The following is a 23,465-nucleotide window of genomic DNA, read 5'->3' on the forward strand; positions in this document are numbered from 1 at the left end:
TTTATGGAACTTGCTTTTGACTCGTTGTAATCAACTAGTAGAGTAGGTTCCGCTTTATTCACTTAATATAATCCATAATTAATTCTCATCGTCATCATATTACATTTTTTCTTTGGTTTTGCTATTGATTTTTTTTTTTCTTCATTTTTGTTTGTTAATCTCCTGTCGATTACTAACCAATCCAAGAGGTTTACAGACCAAAGATTATATTATTTTCATCATATTAAACACAAAAGGTTTAAACAAGCCATCAAGAACTTCTCTTATAGTTTACTTTCAAAACTTTTATGTTTGAGGCTATTAAGAAACGTTGAACTAATATCTAAGTTTTTTATTTTATTTTGCCTTTGATATATTTTTTAACTTTAAAAATTTCTAATTATCTTTGTTATTAATTCTTTAAACATTGAATGTTTGTTTAAAAGTGCATAATATATTTTTCTTGTCTCATCGGATAGTGTTCGGTTAAAAGCCTACCGTCAAATTAACGTCTAGTAAATTGAAAATTCATCAATCTATTAATGCTTTTAAAATTTTAAAAACCTACAAATTTTTAGGGGGATAATATTGTAAATTCTAAAATAAGAACAAACACCAATGATACCTCCTACTAGACATTCATCATTGGATATGATATTAGGCTATGAGCATGGCATTGGGTTGGAATCAACTGCAAATAATCTAATTTCTTCATACTTATAAACTTGATTGGTTATAAAGAAAATTATAAATAATCACACTTTAACAAATTGATCATTTGATTCTTGAAGTCTTTTCACTTTTGCAAATTCCACTCTTTGAGTCCCTTCACAGGAAAGGGAGACATGAAATGATTGACACATCTTGGAACGTCAATTATTAAAAGTAATGTTGCGACTTGTTTTTCTATTGTCTATTTATATTTATAAATTTGAAAACTAATTATTATAATTAATGTATTATGTATATTTTGTAATTACTTCACCTTTATCAATATCATTTGTTCTGTTGCGAGTTGTTTCTTGAGTATACTCTAGTTCAAACACACGTAGATATTAAGAAAAATCTTTTGTTCTATTATAATTTCTGTTTTATTTATTTAAAAGAAAATTCTTGATAGGTAGCTTACCATCAAGTAGACACTTGTACTTATTTTTTTGTACTAATTTATTTTATACACTCCGTTAAAAGTAGAATGAACTTAAAAGACGAAAATAAAATTTAAATTTAGGTTTTCTTTAAACAACAATCAAACTAAACTTTCATCAACATTATAACATACATGTTCTTATATATTTGAACTATTAATTTGTAGATTTTTTAAAAGAAAAGTCTTTTTAAATACAATTTAGGACTGAGGAATTTCAACGGAAACCTCATTTTTTAAGTACAATTTAGAATAAGGGATTTCAGTTGACGACACATATTTTAACCTATATTTTCCGTAAGGAAAAAAAAGAGAGTAAATAATAGAAGCGCGAAAGTAATTTGTGTATTTATATATAAAAAAGTTATATAGAGAATTGAATGAGCTTAACATCAACGCGTCATCGCTCTCTCCTTGCCAGTAGTAAAAAGAAACCCACGTGGATAGTGGATAAGCTGAAAGAGAGATAGAGAGAGGGAAAATAAAAAGAGCGAAGAAACTGAAGAAGCAAAGAACGAAGAACAACGACAAAGAAAGAAAAAAAAATAAAAGAGCTTCTTCTTCCCTTCAATATAAAAGCCCCTTAAACCCTTCCTTTCATCCAATTCATTCTTTCAATTCCTCTCTTCCACTACCCTATACTATATCCTCCCCCTCGCATTTCTCCTTCTTCAGATTCCGCATGAAAATCCGCAAGAGTTTTTCTTCAATCTGACCTATTCCAACAAAGGAATGTATAGAAACAACAATGTGGCTAAGAGGATCTTTCATCGCCAAATCGCCACTCCTCCTCCTGGAACCACTGTAAGAATTAAGATTTTGTTCGTATGTTTTTTGGATTCTGTTTATGTTTTTGTTGATTCGCATTCTGCTTCTTCTATAGTCTCATTGTGTTAGGCGATTCTACGAGAACATAGTTCCGAATCATACTGTTTATGACGTTGAATGTCCGGACCATTCCTTTCGCAAGTTCACGGTTGACGGTCAATACCTAATTACATTCAGCAGGAATTATCGCGATTTGATTGTTTACCGTCCGAAATGGCTTTCGTTTTCTTACAAAGGAGATGAAATCGATACGTTTCAGGAACTACCTTCCACTGCTCAGAAGTTTGAGAGTTTCTTCAACTTGATTTATTCCGTCTCCCTTGCCTCTTGCAATGAGCTTATATGTAAGGATTTCTTTCTTTACATGGAGAGTAACCGATTTGGTCTTTTTGCTACTTCTACTGCTCAAATCCAAGACGCTCCGGCCGTCGGCGGTGCTGTTCCGGGAGTTCCTTCTATAGAGAAAATTACGTTTCACTTACTTAGGTCAGTTCTATGGTTTTGCTGTGTGTTTTTCTTTTTCTAAATTGTTTATATGTTTTTTACGAAGCTCATCTTCTTATGCTCTCTAACATCGAAACATGCGATAGATTGGAGGATGGAGAAATTCTTGACGTGAAGGTGTTCGTCAATGATTTTGTGAATTTGGTTCACAATCCGGGCGTCTTCCTCTACGATGATCTGTTGTCTATTGTGTCGCTACGCTACCAGATTGTACACATTCTTCAAATTAGGGATTCCGGCCACCTTGTTGATGTGAGAGCTATTGGCGCTTTTTGTCGTGACGATGATGAACTTTTTCTCCATTCAAGCTCTCAGGCAAGTAGCATTGTGGTTTGTGCTTCTATAGTAGTATAGATTGCTTCTAAATCGGATCTCTATATGAGCGCATCTTTTAACTAGATGAAAAATAACGTTTATTCTGTAATGTTCTTCCTTCATGCTTCATGCTTCATGCTTCATGTTATTAGTACCTCTCGTCTAGTACTCGCTTCCGTAGATGAAATACTGTTAGTCGATTTTACATCTGATTGATCTATTTATTTGACTCTGTAACTTTGTAGAGAGGCACTGCAAGTATCTCTTCCGAACTCCATGTAGCTATTCTGAATTGTGCATGTTTGGCTGGTTTCTGGTCTCTTTGCTCTAATTTTATTTTGAAGATGATGAACTTCTTCTCAATTTCTAGTTATCAGGCGAGTTAAATTTCGTAGTTTCACTCTGGTTTGTGCTTCCTCCGGTTGTCCATGGACTGAAGTTTGAGTAGAACACTACGCTTGATAAAAACTGTTATGTTTATTTGAGCCTATTCTTTGACTAGACAAACAATACGACGATATGTTCAACTGTCATCCTCTATGCATCCTGTTATTAGGATCTTTCTACATTTAGTTTTTTTTGTTCTTTATTATTATCATTATGTTCTTTTTCTTAAAAAAAATTCTGTGATTACGTAGTTGCATTCTGGTTCATGTACTTGTTCATCTTTTTTCAAATTTTCATCTCAACTGTTTCTTCACTTTTTTTATTTTCCTGCACATATATGTGCTGAATTGTTCATGTTCGACTGTTTTTTAGTAGCTCTGCTTTTCTTTTCTTGTTCTTTTGACCTGATATTATGGCTTTTATGCCTACATCTCAATGACTCCATTAACTGAGTGCACACTGTTCTTGGTGTATGTCTGTTTTTTATCCATGGAACACTTACCAATGAATTTTCAACTTATTAATGACAGTGTGTGGGGGTACCTGAAAGAAGCAGATTGGTTTCGGGTAATGTTGAGAATGGTTACCATCATAACCCGCCCAACACTGACAATTTTTTTCTGAGTGGTCTCAAACAACGCTTGCTGTCGTTTATATTCCGCAGAATATGGAATGAAGAAACAGACCATCGCTTGGTTGGTTATATGTGACTTCTAATCCCAGTTCAGCCGTCTGCTTGAATTTCTTCATATTTCATGTATGATTAGAATTGTTTGTTCAGGCATTCATTTGTTTAGTTCCGCTGTTTCTTTTTACAGAGGGTTCAGTGTTTGACGAAGAGTTTCTACTTTCATTTTCAAGATTATGTCGACTTGATTATTTGGAAGGTAGAGTCTTTTCTTTTGTTTGTTTGTTTGTTTTTATGTGTGTTTCGTGGCCTGAGCAAGATCAAATTGAATTGCATATCATGATCCTTCCCATCTATCATTATTCTGTGTTCTATGCACACATGATGTGTTACAAGCTGTTTACAGAACTCCTGACCAGGTACAATTCTTGGACCGGCAACACTTGCTGCTCAAGCTTGGGAGTGTAGATGGAGGGGTGAGTATTTTTCTTCTCAGTCAATCTCATTTCAAAATACTATCCCACTATCGTTTTCTTCCTAAGAGGTCCAGGGAAACCAAAATATTAAGAAGTTTTTATTGTCCAATTGAACTATTTCAACAAAGCCAGTGTTAAAGAGTACCAGATAAATATGCTTATGCTTATTTCATAAGTCACACCTGCAATTGACTTTCATTTCTGTGGGAGTGATGACATGTATGTGAACCAAATATTTTGGAAGGTGCTAGGCTCACTTATTAGAATTGTGTTGCTTGGAATTAAATAGTCATATTTGAGTTCATTTGTCATATCCCAAACTTATGAGACAAAGGTTATTTTGCTTCAGCTTGCAATATTCTAAGATATTCCGGCTAAAGAACCTCTTAAATCAAATTGGTGTTGTGAATTCTTTTTATAGCTTTCATTGGTGAAATTCACAGTGGTTACAAATTTTCTTTACATCAAGGTTTCGCGGATGGCTGATCACCACCGGGCATTTTTTGCTGTATATGACATGGAGACCACTGAAATTGTTGCTTTTTATCAGGCGTGTGTTTGTATCCCAGCTGTTTCCATACTTTATATCAATTAACTTTCCCTTCATTTCTAACTATTATCATACTTCCTCTAGAATTCAGCAGACGACCTTTACCTTCTATTCGAGCGTTTTTGTAATCACTTCCACGCAGCATCAAGAAACTCACTGTGCATGAATTTCATATCCTCACACTCCAACAACATTCATGCTCAAGAACAACTAAGAAGCTTGAAAAATAAAGCAGTCAGCTATTCACAGGTGGTGAACCTTATTGATGCTTTATTCTTTTTATAGGTTGCCTCCCATATGTTATCTTCACTAAATCTCATTAGATTGACTCAACTCTCACAGTTTGTGAAGAAGATGCTGGTATCTTTACCATTCAATTGCCAATCACAGAGCCCATCTCCATACTTTGACCTATCTCTTTTTCGGTATGATGAAAAGGTATGCATCTAAACATTAATGTCTAAGTACCTGTTTAAAGGATGTGCTAGCCTTTAAAATGATGGATATCACAAAAATCATCAAACTATAGGTCCCTTATTAATTCCTTTACTCCGTGGGGGTCCCAAACGTTCATATTTCCCCATCTTTAAAACTTCTTGAAGTTCATAGTTTTTTCTAATCTTCACTGAGGTGTTAGGTGGTGTGATTAACAAATGAATTCATTTATTTATTAAAAAGAATTGTATCCACATGACTCATTTATAATCAATATTTTACAAACTTGTTCGCATGTAATCGTCTTAACCACATATTTATTTATAACTAAAAAATAAAAGTCTTCTTGTTACTTTGCTATCAAAATAAGATTGAATTGGATTCTTCACAGGTCAGTAATATGGTTGGTTTATGTAGAAAGGTTTGAGTAGTGGACTTTGTTTATGAGTAAATTAGAGGGTTTTGATAACACGTAGTTTTTATGAGTTTAACAGCTGATTTCCGCAACCGACCGGCACAGACAGTCAACGGACCATCCTATAAAGTTTATTCTAAGACGGCCACCTCATTCCCTTAGATTCAAAATTAAATCAGGTAAACACTCTCTATCTCTCACTCCTTTCCACGCCTTCGCCCTTCGCTTCCCGCTCTTAATTTTTGGTGGTTCCATCTAACTAACGATTTTAACTTAAGAATAAAATATATATAGGTTGGATCCTAAACATGTCATACCAATTTGGAATTTCATCAAGTTTAACCTAAACTTAGATGTGTTATAATACTAATTATTTAATAAGTTTATCTTTTATGCATTTAATTAAATGATAGATTTTTTTTTTTTTTTTGTAAAATTGAATTAAGAACAAATTGTTTTTCAATAATACATTTCCTTTTAAACACTTTTTTGAAAATGAGTTTAAAATTTAAACTCTTAATATTTGGTTAGACTTTTTTATAAGTGTTTATATGTGAATTTAATTTTTAAAGATTTCTCCAAAATACATTATTTTACAAATGAATTTTTAAGAACTGCGTTATTTTAATTTGCTAAATACTACCCTTCTTTTTAAAATAGTTTTTTTTTATAAAATTAAACACTTAATAATCTCAACATTGAGATACATAACCTAAAATTACTCTTCTATTTTTAAATGTTCAAATAATATTTCCACCTCTCAAAAATAGTTAAAGAATACCTTAATGGAAACCCTGTAGTCTTTTTGTTTAGGAAATTCTTATAGATTTTCAAGATATTAAAAATTAGTATTAAAAAGATTAAAATTGTGCTAAAGTTATCATTTACTTGTTAATAAGGTATTGAAGAAGAGAAGTAAAAATAGGTATTGGTGGTTTACCTTCATATACTAAGGGTGTTTTTTGAAACATTTGAAAGTTCATGTTTGTCTCTTCCCCATCTAAACTTAATGGCTAGGTTGTTTTTGAAACTTTTCAGAGGTTGAGAACTATCGCCATTTTGTACCTTTCTCGATTAGGAAAATAACGTAGCTCATTAAAAATTTCATTCAAGAAAAAGAAAATTATGAAAAGCGTTTTAAAGTCCAGTTGTAGAGGTGTGATATTTTCAGTTTTCTACACTCTTTTTTTGCCATTTTTTTTATTCCTCTAATCTCAGCTCTCAAAAATGTTTGTAAAGCTATCTTTTGTTATTTTTCCGTTTCGTAACCTTTTATTTTCTCCCACTTTTTCCCCGAACTTGTCTTGCTCTCATTTTCCTGCCCACTTTCATTAACCTTCTTTTTTTATACAAGAGTTTCTTTTTATAATTGATCTCTCTTAAGCATTTCGTTTTTGCTCCTTTCTTTTCTCTCTCCGACACTGATTCTTTGCTTATCTTATCCCCCCGACTAGTGATACTTTTTCTCAAGTCTTGCCCCTTTTATATTATACTTTCGTACATTCACCATATTATCAAACATGCTTCACTCTCATGATCGAGATAAAAGCTATGATCATTATTATTATGTATGCATAGTTCTTCTGACCTAAAATTCAGACCCATAAAAAATCTTCAAAACGTAGTTGCATTTTAGTTTTGTAAACCATGATGTTTACGAGGATAACACGTCCCATTTTCAAAATTTCTTTTTAAATTTTAATAGATATACTTTCAATTGTTAGCAAGTTTTTTCAGGACTAAAATACTTGCAGTAATTAGATTTAAATCTAAATCAAGTATATAACAACTTTTTTTAAAAACTACAAATATAATAATATAGACTTCTAATATTTGCAACATGATTTATATTTTGGTAGATATCTTAATATGATTTAGATTTTTGTAGATTTTTTAAAGTGTTATATTTACAACTATCTCTAATTTTTTTTTATATATATACACTCTTTTATGACTACAATATAGTACCGAGGAAATCAAGTTAAAGAGATTTCTTTATATATAGAAGGTTATCTTTTTAAGTTCGATAAACTGCTAGAAAGACATTCTCAAAATGTCAATTCCAGTAGTTTGTTTTTTTTATAGCACTTGCATAAATGAAAATCTACTTTTTCACTGTAGTGAACTAGTGGAGATCAATTTTTGTTAGAATCCAAAAGAAATTTGAAAATAAAAATAAAAATAGTAGCTAACGAAGATTGCAATTTTGGAATAGGTCCAGAAGGTGGGATAACGGATGGACGAACAAAAGGGATATCGTCTTTTCTTTTTCATCCATATTTGCCACTAGCTCTCTCCATCCAACAGACAACCTACTTAAATCCTTCTGTTGTCAATATTCACTTCCGGAGATAAAAGAAAAAAAAAGAAAAGAAAAAAAAAAGAAAAAGAGAGAACATAATCAATTTTTCAACGCCAAAATTGTACATAAAAATAATATATATTTTAAACCTCAGGCACTCTCCTAGTCATTATTATTCTGCGGCTTTTCCCGGTCCCCTAATTTTTGAAACTGAGTGTTGATTATTGAAGCCACTTTTAATTCTCCCCATGTTTGTCCAAGTATCTTTTTGTCCCCAAATTAAAGTCTATTGTTATGGTATTTACCATTTACATACTTGTTTAGAATAAAAACTCGTACAACTATAGTGGGTGGTTGATTGGTTTTGTGCAATTTTGATTATTTACTATCAAAAAACGATTCTGTTGATATATACATAAATTGAACTCAAATATTTTAAATTATTATAATCACACTTAATTCGTTAATAAGCTTTTCTAGATTACAATACTTAATCTAATAACAATATATCTATAATCATAATAAAAAGTAAATTCAATCTCTAAATTCACCTATTGAGCTTTATTGGTTAGTATTATTAAAAGGTCGGTATCTTGTCTAGAAATTTCAATTATTGAACTTCTAAGATATTATATTTGAGAATTATTTAGATAATACGTTCCCTTTTAGTGATTAGTATCTGTGAATAACTTCAAATTTAATTTTAATGGTGTTGAAAAAAAGTAAAAATTAATTATATTTCGTTTTAGATTTGAAGTCCGAAACATGAAACTTTCTTTCAAACTTACCCGGAACAATCAAACCTTCTTACTCATCAGATTTTGGATTGTTATCCCTCATGTCTTCAAACTTTCTTTCTTTTATCAACCACATACCTGAAAGTTCAAAGGCAACAGAAGAAATAGAGACCCAATTGAAAAATGAGACAAAGTAAGCAGATGGAATGGGGATTATGGTTGAAGACGAGAAATGGTAAAGCATTTGGGCAACCTAACTGTTCAATTTATCTTCGTTGGCCATAGGGTTGTCCCGTAGTCAAGTCAGGTTATACACCAGCAAGTTCGAATAGTTGTGAACAAAACTACACATATATGTATGTATGATATATGAGTGCTTAGTTCAATGCCATCAAGGACTCCAAAGACAAAAGGCCTACATGCTTTGACTAATTTGATAACACATACAATCCATTAAATTATTGTAGAATCGTAAGGATTCCATGGATACCGAGGTTTATACCTTCCATTACTTAGTGACTTAATGTAATGAGTTCTAGTCACTTAGAAGACGAAGATTAACTTAGTCATATAATAGGATGGTGTGCACTATCACGCCGATGGTCAGTTTATTATTTTCTGAATGTTGGACCCTAATGTGTTCCATTTCAAATAAACAAATCCTCCTAAGTTAATGTTTCTTTTCTTTTTTGTCAATCTTACAACACAAGTGCAGGTAGCCTTAAGATTATAGTCATTTATATTCATCAATATCCCTAAAAATAAAAGGCAAATCCTACCGAATAGGCAACTAAATATAAACATCAACAGTACTAACCAGAGTTTCCATGTTGACAGGACAAAGACGGGGAATATAAAAACCTATTTCCTCCGTTTCAATTCTAGATGAATTATAATCTATGAATATAAAAGATGTATATGAGCATATAAACAGGAGATGGATCTCTGCTGGTCCACGAAACAAGCATATTCTAAATGCATTTACTACCCAACGGATAGAAGATGATGCTTCTAAGGGAGGGAGAGGGGAAAAGAGAAGTAGAGTTGGAGCAAATAAATTACCTGGGGTCTCTGCTCATCTCCTAGTTCATCTTTTGACCTTACAGCTCCAGATTAAACCGTTTGTATCAGCATAAATGCAATGTTCCTACTAATAATCATCTTCGTTTATATAGTAAAAAATAATATGAATGCACAAACACTAGGTTAGTGATCTAAGTCTTATTGACCAGGTTAGCACATCTACCTCTGAAATTCCATGCATCCCCACAATGCCCATTGTATCAATTATCAACTTGCCTGCTGTTAGCCATCTATATCATCCATACATTTGAAGTAACTGTGCATAAAGATTAGGTAAGTGGTCTACCGTTCTTGTTAATACATATATCTACCTCTCAAATGCCATTAGTCCTACAATGGCTGCGTTGTTAGAAGGTTCTTCTTTTCATTGATACACGATACCAAAGACAAGCACCAGAAAGGCATCGCCTGACTTTTATTCCACAAAAAAAGAGTTCATTGCTAGATGGTAAGATAAATGTTAGTGAGAAGGGGGTATTATACAAAGTTGTTAAAAACATCACCTAAATATTTGGATTCTTCCCTAAGAAGTTTGTACACCATTGAAAGAGAATAAATGCTCCGCATTTCTATAACTCAATTCAGCAAGTTCTTCTTTACTGATCCCCAATAAAGATGCGACGTAATCAAGAACCTGTAAAGAAGAATAAAGCATGTAATATGCTAAGAAAAGATAATGGAAAATGAACCAGGTCAAGAGTGGAGCTTTGGACTTTTAATTAAAGATATCAAACAAGGCCCCCGTGTAATTTGATTAAATGAAGAGGAAAATGGCCATTTTTTTCTGAAGAGTAGGAAACTTTATACCTATAAGTTTTACTAGTATTAAAACCTGAATTCCAGATTATAAAATGCTATCAGTGCAGAGAGCTATTATGCTGGTTTTCTTTAAGCTTTTTTTTAAAAATGATCCTTTAAGCCTCTTCCAATTTTAACGATACGAAAATAAACATCAATTAACCAGCTATGATGAAAGATTCAGTGAAGTACATTTTGAATATTTGCTGGGTGATTGAGAGTCTCTCTCGGCAGTGTTGATGCATCTGTAGAGGAACAAAGCAAAGTACTTTGTTGTGAGCCTGTTGGAGCAGATTGTTCTTGGGCCTTAAGAAATTCGGTAAGAGAAGGATCGCCTTCAACTAAATAGAGGGAGTTTGACTTTGACTTGGGAAGTGCATCGGGCGCATCAGTCTCCAACAAAATCCTATCTGAAGGCACCTGGAAAAATTCAAGAATTATGATGTTACAGTTATAAAGGATTTGGTGTGTTTCATTCTTTCAAATGGTTCACCCTAGATAGAAGTTTTTACAACATTTTAGTAACCCGATGAAATTTTATTGACCAAGTGGTTTTATGATGAATATTCCAATCTACCCTCTTTTTTACTCGCATGTTCTTGTTCCGTATACAAGTATCTTATCTTTTGTACACACACACGAAAATTTTCCAAAAGATAAGAAACAATAGAGAAAGTGAACTGACCATTTTCAACATTTTCTTTGCCTTCTTTGCCTCCATGGACATTAGAAAACCAGAGAATGAAAAGTAAGCACCTAGCTTGGAGAACTCCGGAACCATCTCAGCAGATCCTAGATATGAATGCAGAATGAAACCAGCAGGAAAAGGTCCCATAGATCTGAAGCAATTGCAATGACAGAACAAGGCATTTAATTAGGGAATATGACTAAGAATAGCAATTTGAAATTAACAAAAAAAAAACACATAGTTATTAGGAAAAGTCATACTTCATTATATTAAGGAGGTCACCAAAAGCACGAACACAGTGGATGGATGCTGGTTTTTCTAAAGACTTAGCAAGCTCTAGCTGTTGCTGAAAGACCTCAATCTGCAGCATTTTTTTATGTCAATAACAGTCTAAATCACTGAAATGTTCAAGAAAATTTCCTTATTACAATCTGAAAACGAATAATAGCCATACATTTCTTTCATAACCTCATAAGAAAATGTATAATAGCCATATACCTGATCCGTAAAATTGATCTCCCTTCCTCGTGAACCTTTGTCCAGACCAATCTGAAAAGAAACATGTCCTAAATTTACAACCTAATAAAAAATATCTTATGTTGAGCCAACATATTAATCATTAGAGACCTTTGTGCTATTCTGTAGCGTATCACATAGTTAAAGAAAAAAGATAACAAAATTAAGGGCACATAATCTAGGAAGCTCTTTTCATAAAAATTCTTGTATGCACAATAATATCGAAGGTCAATAACCAGAAGGCACTAGTAACATGTATTAAAAACTTCAGAAACCATCCCTAAAATGCTCTTAAGATGATTCAGGAATATCACTAGAAGAACAAAATAATTATTTAGCAGAAAAAATTCATCTGATTGATTTCATCTGTTTTTTTTTTTTCATCCAAAGCACGAATTGGTCTTCAAGGATCTAGATTTGGCTACAAACACCAACCTCTCCAACTGCTGCGCTTGGTACTGCTTCAAAAAACTCCTTAAGTTTTTCAAGCCAGCCAGGAGTTCTTCCAGGAACATACCTAAATACAGCAAGCTGGGTGAATGTCATACAGTATACTTCATGATGGCAGAAAAAAAATTTGTATGTGCTTACCAGGGATGAAGTCCGAAGGATGGAACTATGCAAGGATGCAATTCACTCAATTGCTTGACCAAATGCCAATCTTTCTATAAACTCAACAGATGAAAAAGATGAGCAGGAGATGGCACATATAAAAAAATATATATATACAACACAAGATCCATAACTAATGTACCTCAGAGATTCCATTAACAGCAAAACGAACAACACCAGAATCCACTGCTGCACTAATTAATTGAGGTGCTTTATCAAATATTCTTGGATCTTGGAGGTGACAATGTGCATCAAATAGTCTCAACGTAGAAGACAATTTAGCCATTCCTGCGTATAAAAGGAAAGGAGAGTTTCTTCTCGTGTCAGGAAAACAGATCCAAGGCAAAGAGTTTCTTCTTATGTCACCAAAAAAAATTCAACTTAAAAATTCTTCAAAATGTAATTAATCTTTTCAAGAAAATGCATAAGAATATTTCCTGCTCGGAGAAAACCTACAGCTTCAATTACAGTTCAATGACAGTAGAAGCTTAAAAAAATTGAGCTCAACGATTGAGAAAACGCAAGTAAATTGCACAGCTAGAGCAGTACCGTCAATTTCCGTTTATGGATGATTAACTTAAAATTTAAAAGCCTATATCCATATACATTTAATATTTCATAATGTAATTCACCACATTGAGACAGTGCGTAAGAACATTTCCTTCTCGAGAAAACCTAATACAATAGCTACCGCAGAAGATTAAAGAAAATGGCGAATTTCAGCGAGCGAGAGAGACATATGAAAAATCGCACTGCGAATACAGTACCTTAGCTATCAAACTGCGAAGGATTTCAACTCAAAAACCTATTATATATCTATTTCAGTTCAATTCATCATCAAGTAATTTATCATGTCGAGAAAGTACGTGCGAGTATTTTCTAATCAGAGAAAACCTACGACTTCATTTACTGCGGAGATTAAGTAACATGAGAACAAGAGATTTAAGAAAACCAAATACAATAGCTACCGCAGAAGATTAAAGAAATTGGCGTATTTCAGCGAGCGAGAGAGACATGAAAAATCGCATTGCGAACACAGTACCTTAGCTATCAAACTGCGAAGGATTTCGACTCAAAAACCTATTATATATCTATTTCAGTTCCATTCATCATCAGGCAATTAATCATATCGAGAATGTACGTGCGAGTATTTTCTAATCAGAGATAACCTACGGTTTCATTTACTGCTGGAGATTTAAGAAACAGGAGAACAAGAGAGCGAGAGAGAGTAATCACAAAGCTAACACAGTACCTTGTCTTCAAATCGCGACAGTCCGAAGAACGCAGCGAAATAGAAACAAATCGGAAACGCTATGAATTTCGAAACAGTAAGAATACGTCAAAGTAGAGATCCAATTCAAGCGTCCGATAAAATAAACTGTAGAGAATAAAACTCAAACAAAAACCGCGAAAAAACGAATTGCAATAAACTTCACGACGACATCGACAGCCGGAGATACCTCGTCGGGCGATGGAAGCAGAACTTCGTCTCAGAAACCGCCTTCCGGCTGTGAAGAGCGCGCGCGCAAAACCTATTGCCGCGCACTTCACCTGAATAACAAAATAACAAATAACAATGTCACGAAGCATTGTAAATGAGCTTGTTATTTATACCATCGCTAAATTACGTTTCGGGATTAAACTTTCAATATTTATATTTGGACACCAAAATTTTAAACTATTCCATTTTGTTACCAATTCCTAACCATACTTAACTTCCAACAATCATTTCCAAAATCGGTATAAGTTCAACGAAATGGTGATTTAAATTCTCCATTTTCTATAGAATTTGAAATATATATATATATATAAGAAGTGTTCATTAGTCGGTCATAATTAATTTATAAAAGAAAACAACTCAAATCGATCATAGTTGGTTTAGTGTTAAGTCGATATCGATACCATCGATCACTAATTTAATACTTAAAAACATATTTTGAAAATTTTCGATATAATTTTTTTTGTAACTAACCACGACCAACTCTTTTCGTTTCTGACCAACTTTGGTTTGATCAATTGGCTCATTTTTTCTGTCTATCATGCTTATCTCTAATACCATGTTGTTTAAAAATTGACTAAAAATTCATAAAATGCAAATGAATGGAAGAAATCATACTTTATTTTCATAAATCAATTAAAGAAACTTACAAATGGTATCTAAAGCTTTTTTTTTTTTTAATAATAAGTTAACAATTCTAACTAGTTTGATTTAAAAAGATGAAAAAAGAAAATGATTAATAGGTCTACACGATTGAGATTTAAATTTAACTTTAATCTAACATGATACTCTTAAAATACATTAATAGTAACTAGATTAATCTAGAATAAAAAAATTAAATTTCAATTGACTATGTTTATAAATAATTTTTGAAAGTTATTACTTAGATACAAATTTTAAAAACTAAATTTATGATCTAAAACAAAACAAAAAGAATATTTGAGAAATCATTTCATGCGAAGAGGCAAGGGCAAAGAGGTAATTTCGTAAAAACTTATCGAGAAACTGTTAAGCACACCGAGCTAGCGCGCAGTCACAGCACTCTTCTGTTCTCCCCAGAAACCCCTCGGCGGAGCGAAGACGACGATGCTTCTCCAAACTTCTGTTCACCACCGTACCGTCTCTCTCCCCTCACCAATTTCTTATTCTCGTAAATTTCTGCCTCTAATCCAATCTCAGCCCTTTTTCCATAATGTGAATTATCGGCGGCTTCCTCTTTCTGTAACTTGCTCTATCTCCCAAGTCCATAGCTATGGAACTGTGGACTTCGAGCGGAGGCCTATGTTTAAATGGAACGCTATTTATAGAAGGATATCGCTGATGGAGAATCCCGAGTTGGGCTCTGCGAGTGTGCTGAACCAGTGGGAGAATGAGGGCAAGAACATTACGAAATGGGAGCTTTCTCGGGTCGTTAAGGAGTTAAGAAAGTACAAGCGGTTTGAGAGGGCTTTGGAGGTAACAAAGATGATAAATGTTTGGGTGTTTATATTGGTGTTTATGAATTGTGGTATTGATTTCTTCAGTCTTTAGTTGAGTTAATGAAAAAAATGATGTCGATTTTTATGTAGGATTAACTGATGTTCAGCTAAATCGATGAGGTTATAGGTTTGACTTCGAAATGGTTAAAATCACTTTTTTTTTCTTACATTTAAAATCAAATTCGATGGAATGATAACCGCTTTTAGAAGTGTATAATAAACTATCGAATTAACTTTGAATGATTATAGGCATATTTGTTACTGATTTTGAATGTGAAAAAGCAATTCTAACTGTTTAAAAATCACTCTCAAACATGTCTTTAAATAGATATTGTGGCAAGTATGAAAATCATTCTTGGTTGAATCTGTTTTTCACTTCGTAATTTGGATTGGCTTGTAAAGCTAAAGTTTCTTCTTCTTCATCACAAGAAATTTCAACTTTGTGTGGGCAAACACAAACTGTGCCAATGCTTTAGCGTTTTTTTATTCTGAGAAAATGATGCATTTCATTGAAGAATGTTATATACCATCTTTTGAACTTTTCCTTCTTTTTGGGTCTCCTATATTCCTAATACCTTGTGATTGAGGAATTATAGGTCATCATCATTGAGCTGATCTCAATGCCTAATTTATTCTTACACATATTTGTAATGTATCTTCTTATATACATGTGTGTATGTGTGTATGATGTGGTTTTGATCATCTGATCTGGTTATATGATACTTTTCTAAACATCGAAGGGATCACGTGTAAAAATACTGAATTTGGCAATTTGTTGCATGTGTTACATAGATGATATATATGTATAGATTGTTAAAGCTGTTTCAATTCTAAAATTTCATTTTTTTTCTGAAGATATATGATTGGATGAGCAATAGGGAAGAGAGGTTTAGATTAACAACGAGTGATGCTGCCATTCAATTGGATCTTATATCGAAAGTCCGTGGCATTAAAAGTGCTGAAGAATACTTCCTCAGGCTGCCGAATCATTTGAAAGACAGGAGGATATATGGGGCTCTTCTGAACGCGTATGCAAAAGGAAGACAGAGAGAAAAAGCAGAAAATTTACTTGAAAAAATGAGAACCAAAGGCTTCACGACTCACCCGCTTCCGTTCAATGTAATGATGACTCTCTACATGAACGTTAAAGAGTATGAGAAAGTTGAGTCGTTAGTGTCAGAAATGACAGAAAATAGCATTCAGCTTGACATATATTCCTACAACATATGGCTATCATCTTGTGGGTTACAAGGATCTACTGAGAAGATGGAAGAAGTATACGAACAGATGAAACAAGACAGGACCATCAATGCCAATTGGACTACATTCAGCACAATGGCAACAATGTACATTAAGATGGGACTGATGGAAAAAGCTGAAGAATGCTTGAGAAGGGTTGAAAGTAGGATTGTAGGCCGTGATCGAATACCGTATCATTATCTGATAAGTCTGTATGGTAGTGTTGGTAATAAAGAAGAAATGTATCGGGTGTGGAACATTTACAAGAACGTTTTCCCCACAATTCCAAATCTGGGATACCATGCAATAATTTCTGCTCTAATCAGGGTTGGTGATGTTGAAGGTGCTGAAAAAATTTACGAGGAATGGCTAACTGTTAAATCAACCTACGACCCACGAATCGCTAATCTTTTCATAGGATGGTATGTTAAGGAAGGCAACACGAGCAAAGCTGAAAGCTTCTTCGATCACATGGTTGAAGTTGGGGGAAAGCCAAATTCAAGTACATGGGAGATTCTTGTTGACAGACATACTAAAGAGGGTCGGGTTTCTGATGCTTTAGCTAGTTGGAAAGAAGCCTTTTCTGCCGAGGGTTCTAAGAGTTGGAGGCCAAAGCCCTATAATGTGTTGGCTTACTTCGACCTCTGTGAGAAAGAAGGAGACATCGCCAGCAAGGAGGTTCTAGTTGGATTACTGAGGCAGCCCAAATATCTTCAAGACAAAACATATGCATCACTCATTGGTTTGTTAGATGAGACAATCGATAACAATGAAGTCTCAGAGAAAGGTAGTAATATAAACGATGAAATCGATAAAACCGAGTACGAGTCTGATGATTCTGAGATGTTTCTCAAGCTGTGACAGAATCAATGATATTGTCATCTATGGTTTCTCAGATTCGTAATTAGAATTTTGGCAAAGAATGCTCGTCAGTGGTTGTTCACTCTTCAATAGTAAAGGGTGAAAACAATTTGGAATCTTTCTTTGGGGTTTAGGAGTTGGGTAATAAAGTAGAAAGTTATACTCAACAGAGGTATGTTTATTTATTTACACTTTCAGCTCTCTCTGTCTCTTCTCCATCATTAGATCTTTCCATGAATTTTGAATGTAATTTCCGTAGGTAGAAGAAGTCTGGGATATATACTAAATAGGGTAGAAATTTTGTTGCAATTCCAATTTCCTAATGTTAGTTGTTCTAAAAGAATTCAACAAAATTTCAATTTTTAATTTGTAATCGAGTAATCTATGTAGCTGTGTAGAATGAGAGCATTGAAAGGGGAGGATATTAAATTTAGTTTGCTATATTGATGTATGATTGGTTAATCAGTGTTACAATTTTCTCCAAAAGATTCTGAAATCTTTCTACTTGCAGCTACACTAATCATATGCAAATTGCAAACCTAAGTTTATATATATATATATATATATATATATATATACACTAATTTAAAATCATAAAACAAAAAATGAACAGCTAGTTAATCAATGATTTTCATGATATTTTTAATGGGCAATTCATGTTGTACATCTTTAGTATCTTTGAAGATCTTGTTGGTTGTATGGTAATATAAAAACAATATGAAATGAAGTCGTTTTCAGTCATGAATGGGAATTTAGTTTCAACTGTCAACAGCTCAAATCCTTGTGAGAAGTTTGCATCTTTAAGTTGGAAACAGCTTGCCAATTTCAAAATGGAATTTAAACAACCAATTCCAACTACTTTTTAACATGTCTTTGTTTTCCCCTTTTTCCCTTTTCTTAACCCAACCATTTGAATATAGTTTTTGAAATTAGAGACATTCTAATTTTACTAATTTGAGTTGTCAAGAATATGGTATCATTGTTTTTTCTTCGAGGGCAAACTCGTATAAATTCTTCTAAAACTTGAGCCCTTAAACTTATACAACTGTTACAATTTATAACTTAATTTTTATAACTAAAGATTGAGTATTAATTGCAACTATTATCGTAAGAAAAATTGCATTAGATGACAACAAAATTTAGAAAAAACAACTCATAACATCTCTTTTTTCATATTGCAAATTTGGTAAATATGACAGTAATGAGACGGTAATCTGCTAATAATATGACGTAACCTATTTTTAAATTTGTAATTTTAAAAAGGTAAGTGACATGAGTTCTATTATCATAATTTTTTTTGCTATTTTTGCAAACTCTCGTAAATCAACAGTAGTTTGGATAATTTCTCCATCCTCCAACTCCAAATACATTGTAAACATTTAAAATAAAAAAAGGAAGTAATATAGATATATTTTTTAGTACAATCAGGGTTTGAGATTTGAATCGTATGAACCTCGTTATCTTCCGTATGTACAAATTAAATGTTCGTTGATGCAAGTCGTGTTAGCAAATAAATATGAATAATTGAGATTATTTGGTAACTGATTTAAAAAATAAATTTCTTGTTTTAAAAACAAAGAAGAATGAATTTTTGAAATTAAAAAAATCCTATATGTTTGAGTTTTTCATGTTGAAATATGCAAGATTGGTTACATAACTAAGTCCAAATTCATTTGATATCATATTAATTTATTTATATAGACATGAATGAAACAAAATAATTATATAATGATATTTAAAAAGATATGATATTGAATACACATCTGTGACCTAATTCGAAAATCCAACCCATAAAGGCTAAATCTTTGTGTGTATGGACCAAAAGCAACAGCATATGCTTATGCTTTGGATGAACTTAGCAAATCCATGTTGTGTCACTGAGTCAAATTGAATCACTACACATGCTATCTATTTTCTCTCTCTCTCTTTTGGATCCCTAAACATTTTGATACCCATTTTTTTGCACATGTATTCACATGATCCTTAGGCCTTTCCCCAATTGCCCATCAATTGTGTTCGTTTATTTATTGAAAAAGGGAAGAAAAAAGTAAACTGTTTAATTAAACAATTTTAAAGAAAAAGAAGAGAATGTCAAAGGTCATCATAATCCATTATCATCTCTTTGCTTCTTTTTTCTTTTTTCCCCCTCTTGCAGGTTTCAAATATTAGTTAAAGAAACAAAAAAAAAAACATATTTTGATGATTTGAAAAATAATGATTTGAATCTCGATGTGTTTTCATATGTTATGTTTGCCGTTTAAGACCTTTGGTCTCTACTCAATCTCAACGAAGAAAATGGGATCTCTTATTATGAACTTGTTGACAATGATTCTGATCTAATTCATGGTCTATTAAGAGCAAAAGGCGCTCTGTTGAGACCCTCATGGGCATAAAAAGATTGCAGTTGATTTGATAATAATCGAGGCATTGCTTTTTCAGCTTGAGTCCAGAAATCTCTTAGATAGGATACAAAATGGATTTTGTTCTATCGTCAAAGATTTTTCGATCAACAATATAAACTTGTGATTTTTTTTTAAATATAGCAAAATACTACAATCGCATGTACAGTAACATTTTTTTCTATACCTGTAAATAGTTTGGTTCATTTCTATATTTGACAACTGATGATAAAAATATTAATAGATTAATGAGAGTAATGATAATACGAATAATGTAAAACGGTCGTGATTATTAAAAAAAAATATGAGAAATAAAATTAAAAAATTAGGTATATAGAAAATTAATAATGAAAGTTTTAAAAAAGGAAACCGAGTATAATCCAACTTCACACCTTCTCTAATAATTACGAATTTGAATTCAAATCATCATTACCCCCAACTCAAAATCCCTCTCTATTGATATTTCAATGAAAGTAAAAAACAAATAATAAAAGTTTTAAATTTAAAAGATTTTTTTTTTTTTTTAAATTCTCTCTTTGGAAAGCCACTAAGCAAACCCCACCGAAGGGGACAAAGATGTCAATGTTCGAGTTCTTGTGTCCTTTTCAGTCATTAACTTTTTAACATTTTTCTTTTACCTATTTAGTGATGAGATGAAAATTCGTTTTTAAATTTATCATTTTTGTAATTTAGAAAATGTACATGAGAATGAAATTAACTCTATTATTATAATTTTTTTAAATATTTTTTTTAATAAATATATTAATTTATTTTATTATATTTAGAAAAATTATTAAATATAAAATTTAAAGAGATATAAGAAAATTATTCTTTTAATAAAACATTTTCGAAAAAAATTAAGGAAATCATTAGAAACGGTAAAGTTGTGAAAATATTTACAAAATTTTATATTATATCAATAGCAAACACTTATCTACACTTAAGGGTATAGAATCTAAAAAATTGTTATATTTTGTAAATAGTTTGTTATATTATTTGAAAATACAAAAAAAAAAAAAAAAAAACCATTTTGAATCATTTTAGTCCCACTTTCATTTTGTGTCACACACCTATACCCTCTTTGACATTTTCCAAGTGGAAATTGAACCAACTAATATGTAAAATTTTAAAAAATAGAAACTCAAAAATCTAATACACAAACCGGTTGGAAGTTGATGATATTAACTTATAAATTTAGCTTCAATGTCGTGCTTTTTATATACATAAATTAAATGTTCAAACTTCACTTCTTACATTTTTTTTCGTATTATCTTTACAGAATTACGAAGTTTCGTCAACTTAAACCGTAAACATAACTCAATTAATTCATATTTTTAGTATTTTTTACCGTAATAAATCAAACATCTAATCCAAAAGTTACTGATTTAGAGTCAATAATATGCTATTTTGAGTTTTGGGCATATTCTTTTTTGAGTTCAAAAGTAAACCAAAATAGTAATTAAACTAAAGCATAAAAAGATAAACATATTCCATTAGCGCCCACGTCCTCCATTGTTGTGTGTGTGTGTGTATATATATGTATATATAAACCATGCAATTCCAATTTGCCGGAAACTCAAAAACAAAAAACAACCAAAAGCAAAAACAAAAGCTCTGAAGCTTGCTTGATTGCTCATCAATGGCGGAGCTAGAGGATTCAACTGTCATGGCGAAGCTAATCGATTTCCTTTCTTGTCTTCTTCAACGAGTGGCCGAATCCAACGATCGAAACCTCTCTGTTAATCTTCAACCTCACAAAATCTCTGCCTTCCATGGCTTAACTCGCCCCTCCATTTCCATCCAAAGCTACTTAGACAGAATCTTTAAGTACGCCAATTGTAGCCCTTGTTGCTTCGTCATTGCCTACGTTTATCTCGATCGCTTTGTTCAAAGACAACCCTCTTTGCCTATCAATTCCTTCAATGTTCATCGCTTGCTTATCACTAGCGTTCTTGTTTCTGCCAAATTTATGGATGATACGTGAGTTTTTCTAATCTGATTGACAGAATTTTCGATGTGGGATTTGATTTGAGCCTTTTTTTTAGTTTGCCTGCTAAGTTCCTGATGAAATGCCTCAATGAGTTATGTTTTTGAGTTTTTTTTTTTAACTGTGACATAAGGGGTTTTAAGAGAACGTTTTGGGTTTTTTATTATGGGGTTTTTGGGTATAATTGGGATTAGAGATTGAATGGAACTTGATGTTTTGCAAAAGATTCTTTTATTTTCATTTTCAAGGATCTTTTTTGTGTGAGTTTGTCTTGATGAATGTGATGCTTTGAGCAAATTCTTGTTTATTCTTGATCTATTTCTTTGGTTGGTTTTCTGGGAATCTTTTTCTCCTTATGCATATCTATTCATCACATTATTTGCTGAATATGCTTCTCTCTCTCATTTTCCACAGCTAGGCAGCCAGCTAAAAAGCATAATGAAACAATCATGAATTTTACTTTAAATAATACAAAAAGACTGCAAATTTTGGTTCCATAATCATCCTTTTTTCTTAAAATATTCAAAAGGGGGCTTCGATGTTTAGGCAATTTGAGTTAAAGTTTACTGAAATATGCAATGATGAAATTGTTTTCAGGTATTACAACAATGCATATTATGCAAAAGTAGGAGGGATCAGCACAACAGAAATGAACTTTCTTGAAGTGGATTTTCTGTTTGGTTTAGGCTTTCATTTGAACGTCACTCCCACCACTTTCCATTCTTATTACTCATATCTTCAAAGACAAATGCTTCTGCTTCAGCCTCCTTTGACGAGCAGTGCTTCTACAAAATCAGATCTGCTGCTTACTTCATCAAGAGCTCTAAAATCCCATTTCTGTTTTGATGAAGATGAAGCTTCCCATAAGAAGCAACAACTTGCAGCTGTTTGAACAAATTCAAACCCAAAATTTGGAATTCAAACTTTGGAGAATTATGGGCATAAATTCCTCAGCCCAAATGGAGCAAAACCCAGGTTTCAAAAATTGGATTCTCTCCAGTTTTAAGCATGAATTGGTTCTGTTGTTTGCCTGATTAGAATAGTAACATATTCAGTCACTGACTGGATGAGTTTGTAATGTATGTATCTCTCACATATACACACACCAACACAGCTTTGCAATTTTGACTATGGCAGATCTTTGTTCTGTTTCTTTTCTCTTCTGTTTGTGGGGTCTTGATTTTGAAGTTCTGTACAGATGAGATTCATTAGTGTTTTAAAAGATTTTGCAGCTTTTTGATGTAAATGTTGTGGTTATTATTAGGTGGCACTTGAAATCCTTGGATTTGTGTTGGTAATTCTTTTTTAAAGTACTTATACCTTTTTTAAACAACTATAATATCACCTTTTTCACTCTTTCAAAACAAAAAAAAAAAAAAAAAAAAAATCTTTTAACAATGTAGTGGTGACTTGGTACAAAAATTGAGACAAATGTTGCAAACCATTACAAGTCACCTCTAGTTTCAACTCCCAATTTTCATCCAAAGTTCTAGTACATAATGGTAATTTTGAAATATTTATGAAAAAAAGGCTATTGGAATATTGTTCTCTAGAGAAAAGTAATATCTTTGCGTGAATTTGGTGGGTTTTGTTTTGAATTTTA

General features: G+C 32.5%; 4 protein-coding genes across 8 annotated transcripts; 3 read left to right on the forward strand and 1 right to left on the reverse strand.

Moving 5' to 3' along the window:
• Positions 1-1,537: 1,537 nt before the first annotated feature.
• LOC101220010 (light-mediated development protein DET1) lies at positions 1,538-8,322 on the forward strand. 3 transcript variants are annotated; one of them, XM_004133891.3, is made up of 11 exons: positions 1,546-1,930; positions 2,010-2,440; positions 2,545-2,773; positions 3,691-3,855; positions 3,979-4,047; positions 4,208-4,264; positions 4,734-4,814; positions 4,899-5,063; positions 5,157-5,252; positions 5,744-5,843; positions 7,880-8,322. In XM_004133891.3, the coding sequence occupies exons 1-11, from the start codon at positions 1,859-1,861 to the stop codon at positions 8,017-8,019; spliced, it is 1,605 nt and encodes a 534-aa protein (XP_004133939.1). In that variant the 5' UTR covers positions 1,546-1,858; the 3' UTR covers positions 8,020-8,322. The 3 variants fall into 3 exon arrangements, with proteins under 3 accessions (XP_031738315.1, XP_004133939.1, XP_031738314.1); XM_031882454.1 differs by having other exon boundaries at positions 1,547-1,930; positions 2,214-2,440; XM_031882455.1 differs by lacking the exons at positions 5,744-5,843; positions 7,880-8,322 and having other exon boundaries at positions 1,538-1,930; positions 5,138-5,251.
• A 1,758-nt stretch (positions 8,323-10,080) lies between these two features.
• Positions 10,081-14,002, reverse strand: LOC101220251 (uncharacterized metal-dependent hydrolase YabD). 3 transcript variants are annotated; one of them, XM_004133892.3, is made up of 10 exons: positions 13,861-13,993; positions 13,653-13,711; positions 12,543-12,688; positions 12,380-12,453; positions 12,224-12,305; positions 11,771-11,821; positions 11,533-11,633; positions 11,270-11,423; positions 10,777-11,004; positions 10,081-10,420 (listed from the first exon to the last, which is right to left on the reverse strand). In XM_004133892.3, exons 3-10 carry the CDS (start codon positions 12,684-12,686, stop codon positions 10,310-10,312), a joined length of 945 nt encoding a protein of 314 aa, XP_004133940.1. In that variant the 5' UTR covers positions 12,687-12,688; positions 13,653-13,711; positions 13,861-13,993; the 3' UTR covers positions 10,081-10,309. The 3 variants fall into 3 exon arrangements, with proteins under 3 accessions (XP_004133940.1, XP_031738316.1, XP_011650815.2); XM_031882456.1 differs by having other exon boundaries at positions 13,653-13,778; positions 13,861-13,955; XM_011652513.2 differs by lacking the exon at positions 13,653-13,711 and having other exon boundaries at positions 13,861-14,002.
• A 912-nt stretch (positions 14,003-14,914) lies between these two features.
• Positions 14,915-17,962, forward strand: LOC101220485 (pentatricopeptide repeat-containing protein At1g02150). Its single transcript, XM_004133893.3, has 2 exons — positions 14,915-15,353; positions 16,232-17,962. Exons 1-2 carry the CDS (start codon positions 14,985-14,987, stop codon positions 17,474-17,476), a joined length of 1,614 nt encoding a protein of 537 aa, XP_004133941.1. The 5' UTR covers positions 14,915-14,984; the 3' UTR covers positions 17,477-17,962.
• A 3,453-nt stretch (positions 17,963-21,415) lies between these two features.
• On the forward strand, positions 21,416-23,147 carry LOC101220724 (cyclin-U4-1). Its single transcript, XM_004133894.3, has 2 exons — positions 21,416-21,855; positions 22,460-23,147. The coding sequence occupies exons 1-2, from the start codon at positions 21,515-21,517 to the stop codon at positions 22,752-22,754; spliced, it is 636 nt and encodes a 211-aa protein (XP_004133942.1). The 5' UTR covers positions 21,416-21,514; the 3' UTR covers positions 22,755-23,147.
• Positions 23,148-23,465: the final 318 nt, after the last annotated feature.

The sequence above is a fragment of the Cucumis sativus genome, chromosome 3 (assembly GCF_000004075.3).
Source record: "Cucumis sativus cultivar 9930 chromosome 3, Cucumber_9930_V3, whole genome shotgun sequence".
NCBI lineage: Eukaryota > Viridiplantae > Streptophyta > Magnoliopsida > Cucurbitales > Cucurbitaceae > Cucumis > Cucumis sativus.

Coding starts and splice junctions, on each gene's coding strand:
- LOC101220724 (XM_004133894.3), top strand. CDS start 21,515: ATGGCGGAGCTAGAGGATTCAACTGTCATGGCGAAGCTAATCGATTTC. Junction 21,856..22,459: donor GCCAAATTTATGGATGATAC/GTGAGTTTTTCT, acceptor AATTGTTTTCAG/GTATTACAACAATGCATATT.
- LOC101220010 (XM_004133891.3), top strand. CDS start 1,859: ATGTATAGAAACAACAATGTGGCTAAGAGGATCTTTCATCGCCAAATC. Junction 2,774..3,690: donor TTCTCCATTCAAGCTCTCAG/GCAAGTAGCATT, acceptor TATTAATGACAG/TGTGTGGGGGTACCTGAAAG. Junction 4,815..4,898: donor AAATTGTTGCTTTTTATCAG/GCGTGTGTTTGT, acceptor TACTTCCTCTAG/AATTCAGCAGACGACCTTTA.
- LOC101220485 (XM_004133893.3), top strand. CDS start 14,985: ATGCTTCTCCAAACTTCTGTTCACCACCGTACCGTCTCTCTCCCCTCA. Junction 15,354..16,231: donor GGTTTGAGAGGGCTTTGGAG/GTAACAAAGATG, acceptor TTTTTTCTGAAG/ATATATGATTGGATGAGCAA.
- LOC101220251 (XM_011652513.2), bottom strand. CDS start 13,990: ATGCTTCGTGACATTGTTATTTGTTATTTTGTTATTCAGGTGAAGTGC. Junction 12,306..12,379: donor TCCTTCGGACTTCATCCCTG/GTAAGCACATAC, acceptor TGCTGTATTTAG/GTATGTTCCTGGAAGAACTC. Junction 11,822..12,223: donor CAAGCGCAGCAGTTGGAGAG/GTTGGTGTTTGT, acceptor GTTTCTTTTCAG/ATTGGTCTGGACAAAGGTTC.